The sequence below is a fragment of the Nannobrachium achirus genome, assembly GCF_963921795.1.
Source record: "Nannobrachium achirus genome assembly, chromosome: 8".
Classification (NCBI taxonomy): Eukaryota; Metazoa; Chordata; class Actinopteri; order Myctophiformes; family Myctophidae; genus Nannobrachium; species Nannobrachium achirus.
In genome coordinates this window covers 8,736,470-8,743,969 of record NC_137817.1, presented here as the reverse complement: position 1 = coordinate 8,743,969, position 7,500 = coordinate 8,736,470, and the positions used below count along the sequence as shown (strand labels likewise).

The 7,500-nt window shown below is 43.3% G+C and overlaps 1 protein-coding gene across 1 annotated transcript in view; it reads right to left on the bottom strand.

Moving 5' to 3' along the window:
• The window catches only part of naalad2 (N-acetylated alpha-linked acidic dipeptidase 2), a 59,642-nt gene that overhangs the window by 3,331 nt on the left and 48,811 nt on the right, over positions 1-7,500 (bottom strand). The window contains exons 12-17 of the mRNA XM_080730900.1: positions 6,182-6,264; positions 4,633-4,696; positions 3,996-4,063; positions 3,246-3,337; positions 2,387-2,477; positions 15-279 (exon numbers count right to left, since the gene is read on the bottom strand). Of these exons, the coding sequence (XP_080587026.1) occupies positions 15-279; positions 2,387-2,477; positions 3,246-3,337; positions 3,996-4,063; positions 4,633-4,696; positions 6,182-6,264 (663 nt within the window). The remainder of the gene's footprint in view (positions 1-14; positions 280-2,386; positions 2,478-3,245; positions 3,338-3,995; positions 4,064-4,632; positions 4,697-6,181; positions 6,265-7,500) is intronic.

Genomic DNA, 7,500 nt, shown 5'->3' with positions numbered 1-7,500 from the left:
TCAATAAAGCTTACCAAACGTCACGTGATACGTGTCCATCTCGGCAGGATGTTTCTCAGCGAGCCGGGCGATGCTCTGGGCGTACTTTGTCAGCGAGCCAGCGTATTGGTTGGCGTCCAGGGGGAGGAGCAGGGAGCCAGCCAATAGAAAGACGAGCCCTCCCCTCACCTGAGCCACGGCTCGAAGCTTCCGGAAGGTGGGGTCATAGAAGTTGTGCACGATCTCGAAGGTCTCGTACACGCTGTGGTACACAGGGTAGCTGCTGTATCGCTCTGTTTTCTGACCGGACGGACAACACACACAGGATACGTTGAGAATTAGACATTTATGTTTGTATTTGTGTTGTGCTTTTTAGCCCTTTTCCTCCCCAATGTAGTTGTCATTAACCAGACTGCACCAGATGGTGGCAGCAGTGCGTATGCCTGCATACCGCCCTGCTTTACCATCTGGAATTGCTCGGGCAGACCCAATGTAAGGGGCGGGCCATTTTTTCAAATTCTTTAGCAGGTGATTGGATGGGGCAGTCTGTCTATCACAGTCTGGGAGAGCCAACTCCAACCACTCATATTGGCCTGTCTGTATGACGTTACACCCAGAATCCGCCTCCTGGGTTTCCACGTGGTCTGCAGTCAGACCCTATTGGCTCAGAGCCGCTCAGAGCCCGCCCGTAGCTGCCGCTGATTCGTCTGGCCTGGGACTTTACTAGCGTTATCAACTCTCCCCGAGCGGTCTCAGATGGTAAGGAAGGGCGGTACGCACTGCTGCCACCATCTGGCAGTGTCAGGTTAAGTTGTCATGCTTCTGTGTGTTGTCACCAGTGTTGTGCTAGTTACTGAAAAAAAAGGAACTAGTTGCTTCATTTCAAAAGTAACTCAGTTACTTTACTGATTACTTACACCAAAAAGTAATGCGTTACTGTGAAAAGTCACTTTTTAGTGGTTCCTAAACCTTTTAGCTTGTGACCCAATAGAGAAATTAGACATTTGCCCGTGACCAAACTAGTGAAAACAGCAAATCTACACGCTCATAACACGTCGCTTCGCACTGCGTTGTGAGCTTGTAAATCAATGTCTTACAAGTAAAAACTTGAGGGAAAATTACCTTACGACCACAGGAAGTTTATAAGCTTTCTTCTAACAAAAATATAGTTATAGAGTTATATATAATAGGTCGGGACACATGCATGGATTTACAAGACGCTGTCAATCATCTCATCAATAACGCACAGCTGTCCACCGCACGCAGTGGACGGGAAAAGTCAGCTACTGTAAGTCATCGCATTCTATCATATTGTACCTAGTGGGGGCTATCTGTAGTCACGTTTGCAGTCTATATGTCAGACTAGTGTCTGTTGGTAAAGCACAACAATTCCCAGTGCCCACCACAGCACAAACATTTGACTTGTGTTCGTATACAGGCCTGACTAAGCTGGACGCACCACGGTGGATTTTGAACCCACAAACTCTGTGGTGGGTAGCATCACTGCACCACCTGAATGCCCGAATAGTGCGATTGACATTTCCATTTTTGCATACTATATACCAGTGTGTCAAATTGGATTTGGTACATATTATCTCTATAATAGTCAAGTGATCAAGATGGATCTTCCTAACATTGCAGGCCTACCTGACCTATAGCGGAGACCTGTGCTCCGAGGAGCACTTTTTCTAGTTTCACATAGTTTCACCTATGACACCAGTTGCCTATATGACATACGTATAACATCCCAGCAAGCACGTCAAGACTGGGGCCAGATCACAGCCCATATAGGGATGATCTTGGCGTCATTACCAGGACGTCATATGGACCTTTTTGTTGGACAGGATTATTGTTATTGTTTGTAATGTTAGTTGACATATGAGCATATAAGGTTATATTCTGGGACATATCTAACTATGATATTTATCTGGCCAAGAATATCACCTGATTTCAACCAACATAAATCCTGTCAATACCAGAACGTCATATGGACTTTTTTTCCATATGACGTCCTGGTAATGAGTAATGACGTCAAGATCATCCCCATATGGGCTGTGATCTTGCCCCAATCGAGACGTCACTGATTGGTCCAGGTCCTGACCGTGCTTACTGGGATATGGCTCCAAATTTGGGCATGATCTTAGTCCAATCATATATGGACTTTTATACCCTGAGAAATCTTGTAGCTTGTCTGACTGTCAGTACAGGAAGTGATGTCACGTGACATCCTTTCTATGCCCTTATATGAGTCATTCTGTACCACATCACTGTGACTCACTGACATCACGTGACATCACCTCCTGTACTGACAGTCAGACAATACTGACAGTCAGACAAGCTACGAGATTTCTCAGGGTATAATGCGACCTCCGGTCGCAATAAACACTTAAAGCTGAGGGTCTCTCACCATGTTCTTGGTGTACCTGGCCCTGCCCGCAGCGATGCCCAGACGGATGAAGTAGGCCTCAAAGTCACTGCCTGAACCCAGCTTACTGATCCTACACAATGGAGATGGAGAGAGGGGGAGAGAGAGAGCATGGCTTAAAGCAGGGGTCTTCAACGTTTTCAGGACAAGGACCCCTTAGTTGAGAGGGAGATGAAGCAGGGACCCCCACAACCTTATCATAGATTCCATATAGTGTCATTGTTTGTCAATTTGTGTTTTCAGATGCGTGTTTAACCACTTGAACCGTCAATACTTAACTTGACCTTTCACTCTGTACTTATCTGCTCTTTTTTCCCCTCTACACCAAACGTCTTTGCCGAAAATAGCTGATCTACAAGCTCACAACACTGTTGTGAGCATGTAGATGTGCTATTTTTGGCTAAAGTTCTGAGAATATGGACACTAGTATTCAAGTGGTTAAAATAAAAAAAGGGAGAAAAACTTTTATATCACAGAATGATTTGGAGGACCCCCTGTAGTAACTCTGAGGACCCCCTCTAGGGGTCCCGGACCCCCTGTTGAATACCCTTGGTTTAAAGATCATGTTTTTCACTTGGCCAATACTCAGGTGGATGCCTGTGTCGCTCGCCGAAAATATCAAGCTCACACTGCGACAAGTCGTGAGCTTGTAGATCTGAACAATGCACAGCCCATTGAATTGGTCAAACAGATCGCAAATGACAGATCGGGACTTGGCCTAACAATGTTTTTCAGTCGATTCTTTATTTTGCTTTAATCCCAGAGGGAGAGAAAGTATATGCCTGTGTGTGTGTGTGCGTGTGCGTGTGCGTGGGTGTGTGTGTGTGTGTGTGGGACTGACCTGGGGGCATCGCGATCACCGGTCCAGTTGTCCCGTTTATGCCAACTGTCATACAGAGAGACACCTTCCTCCCCCTCCTCTGGACTGGATATCTGAGAGAGAGAGAGAGAGAGAGAGAGAGAGAGAGAGAGAGAGAGAGAGATTGTATTTTATTGAGGGCAAAGAAGACAGAAAGGGTAAAATGAGAGTTCAATTTAAAAGGTTAAAGTTAATTAATTAAGCATCACAAAGAGAGGAAAGTCTCTTTGTGATGTTTACACCCCACACCCAGCGTGGGGTGGGGGAGGCACAACATCGCAGAGGCGTCAATTGGGTATGGCAGGAGTATGCATATACATTCATATTTGTGTACCGCGTCAAGTAATTACATTATTTCATTGGTGTTTTTTTTTTTAGTTTAATTACTCAATTACTCAATTACAAGTTTGGCCAATAACATCAACCTGAAATTGATGTAATTGAAAAAAATAAAAACCTAATTGAAAGTAATTCAATAACTTTTTCAATTTTACTGTAATTTTGCAAATTAGATTTCTCCAGGGGTAATAATGTAATTGGATCGATTTACTGCCATGGCAAAATACATGTAATTCTACAATTTACGCTTTCAAAGTACCGGTAATTGACCCAACACTGGTAGTCAGAGGTAACAGTAAAACACTTTAACACAAAGAACGTCCTGGGGACTCCATATTTTGGTTATGTTTGTAGCCAGAGTTAAATGAACATGCACGATTTGACGGCATTTACCTGTTTGGTGAGGTCATAGACAAGGGTGTGCAGAGATGGAGTGCAATCTACCCTCAGTGTGTACATGCCTGGAAAACACACGCGCACATGCACGCACGCGCGTGCACGCGTGCACGCACGCACGCACGCACGCACGCACGCACGCACGCACGCACGCACGCACGCACGCACGCACGCACGCACACACACACACACACACACACACACACACACACACACACACACAGCACAGAGCGAATCATTTAGAATTTGTTCGGTTCCATTTAGAACAGGGGTCTTCAACAGGGGGTCCGGGACCCCTAGGGGGTCCTCAGAGTCACTACAGGGGGGCCTCCAAATCTTCCAGATCGGCTATTTTCCACAGAGAGGTTTGGTGTAGAGGGGAGTGGAAGGTCAAGTTTATTAAGTATTGACGGTTCAAGTAGTTAAATATCTGAAAACACAAATTGACATGAATCCAAAATACACTGATGATTGTGCTGTCAAACAATGAAAATGTATGGAATCTAAGAACAGGTTGTGGGGGTCCCTGCTTCATCTCTCTCTCAACTAAGGGGTCCTTGGACTGAAAACGTTGAAGACCCCTGATTTAGAATGCTTCCAGCTACAGTAGAAAAACATGTACAGATGTACTCACCCTCTATGGCAGAGTCTGCGTTGATGTAGGCCACAGCTCGTTCCTGTAGCATCTTAGCATTGTCCTGTTGAGCAGAGAGAGAGAGAGAGAGAGAGAGAGAGAGATCACTGTTGAAAATAAATTACAATTTAGGAAGGAACTGGGAAAATAAAAGACAAATACATTAAAAGATTAGTTCATATGCCGTCACAATCATTTTAAACACTTTAACCATGTTTTATACTTTTGTTATTCAAAATGAACGGATACAAGCTCTTCGTGCCGTGATATGAGCTTGTAGATGTGCTATTTTGAGAAAATCCTGAAAATGTGTGCAAATCTTTTAATATAATGTATAGGCTATTTTAAAGAAAACATTTCTAACTAAAATCTTGGCTGCTAGAGGTCTCTGGCACAAAATATGGTTGATATGTTTGAGAACCACATTTGTATAAGAAATGTGTGCCTGTATAAATGAAAGGGATATTTTCACACTGGAGCAATGGAGCCCCCCAGTGGGATAGCATGTTTACAGCAGTGACATTTGAGAGCTTTTAAACATTTAACAAAATCCCTGGCTGATGGAGAAAAAAAGGTTCCAGCTTGATTTAATAGGTTGTATATTTAATTTATGATCATTTAATTATTGGTTGTTTTGCTTTATGTAATTGTATTTGTGCTGCCTATTGTTATGCAAATGTATTTTATTTATTTGAATTGAATGTTGTTATCACCAACAAAGATATTTTAATTTATTCTTATGGAACAGAAAACAAAGATTACAATATTTTCAAACACAGGACAAATAGCAGATGTACAAGCTTGCAGCGTGGCAGGAAGTAATGTTCATCTGCTATTTTTGAATAGCCAACTTATACAATAATTTTAGGCCAAAATTAGGCTAAACCTAAAACAAATTGCAATAGTAGCAAACTCAACTGTTGTATCCTCAATATGTCCTTAGACCTTAGTGAGAGAAAAAAAAGTCCCAAGGAATCCCATCAGGGGAAAGTTTTGAAAACAACCTACCTACCTTCACTTACTATACACTACACCATAAAGGAAAAAATGACTCCCAAAAAAATCTGCTTTAAGTGGGATGTGAGGGGTCAAACTAGGGGTTTTTAATCATTCTGAATCCATTGCAAGCATTTGTTTTGCACGAAAAACATTCCTTGGGCAAGAAATGGCCCCTCAAAATGATGGTTTAGTGATGAGTCATCAATTTTCACAGTCTTTTGGGGTCCGTTTTTAGCCCAAGGAATGTTTTTCATGCAAAACAAATGCTTGCAATGGATTCAGAATAATTAAAACCCCCTAGTTTGACCCCTCACATCCCACTTAAAGCAGATTTTTTGGGAGTCATTTTTTCCTTTATAGTGTAGTGTATAGTAAGTGAAGGTAGGTAGGTCGTTTTCAAAACTTTGCCCTGATGGGATTCCTTGGGACTTTTTTTCCCTCACTAAGGACATAATGAGGATACAGAATCAGTTGAGTTTGCTACTATTGCAATTTGTTTTAGGTTTTTTCATATAATGACTGGACTATTATACAGTATGTAAAGGAGTACCTCAGCCCATTCTGTAGACCCGAGCAGGCCAAACTCCTCTGCATCCCAGCTGGCAAATACTATCGTCCTCCTTGGCCTCCAACCTACACACACACACACACACACACACACACACACACACACACACACACACACACACACACACACACACACACACACACACACACACACACACACACAAATAGGAGGGAATAATAACTGGACTACCCAGATAAAATACTGGTGGACGAGACTGGTCTGCACACATTTATTATACAAATGGCCCCAGAAAACGCCCACAAAACTGATGAAACTGATGAAAAGTGATGACTAAACCATCGTTTTCTGGGGCCATTTGTAGCCCCATGAATGTTTTTTGTGCAAAACAAATGCTTGAAATGGATTCAGCATCATGACAAACCCCTAGTTAGACCCCTCATATCCTACTTAAATACAAAATGTTTTCTGGGTATTTTCCTCCAATATAGAAAGTCGATGGGAGACCGACTCTAGCGGCTGATAACATCAATTAAGCTACTTCTCAGAAAGGGTTATCATACCAAAACGTAAACTAGAGACATGCAGGAAGACAAAAATGTAAAAAAACATACGGTCACCTTGGGTGGTACCAATTTGTGAAGATATCAGTATTAGCCCCTGTACTACAGGGACGTGCAGAGAATGTTCAAGAGGCAGGGGCTGAAATTTCGAATTACCTAAATATCGAAAATAGCAGACGGCTATTTTCGGTGTGAGACCACACTGAACTAATCATAATCAAGTAAATACTGCAGATGTGGCATAACGGCATGGATTTCTACACAGAAAGGGCAATTCTTTCAACATAAGATGCTGCATTCAAGTACAGGAGAGTTTGGACAAGGCATTCTTTTGAATGCTGCCTTCAGGTATGGCATGGAAAGAGGGGCATTTGCATTTCTTTCACCATAGTAAAAACTGCATTCATGGTCTGGAGAGATGGCACTTTTTACAGACGGGTAAAAGGGCAGGGGCTCAAGCCCCCTTTGATGTCTATGTATGTTTTACAGTATGTTTGGGTAACTCAGGACGGTAAGAGTAAGAGCGCTTGTTTTGTCGTTCACCACACACTAATCACCACCAGATGGCGACGACAGCCCATAGACAGCCATTCACTAGTGCAGGCGCTGACGTCACTCGTTTGCGACTCTCTTTCTTTATTTACTAGCCTAGCTGGGCGGTGTTTAGCCATTAGCTTAGCCATTAGCTTAGCTCTTCGCGGCCACTCGCGCCTGCGGCGCTCGGGGGCGAAGAGCAGGACCAAGGTCCGCTGGCCTTCGCGCCGCTTGCAATGTCGTGGA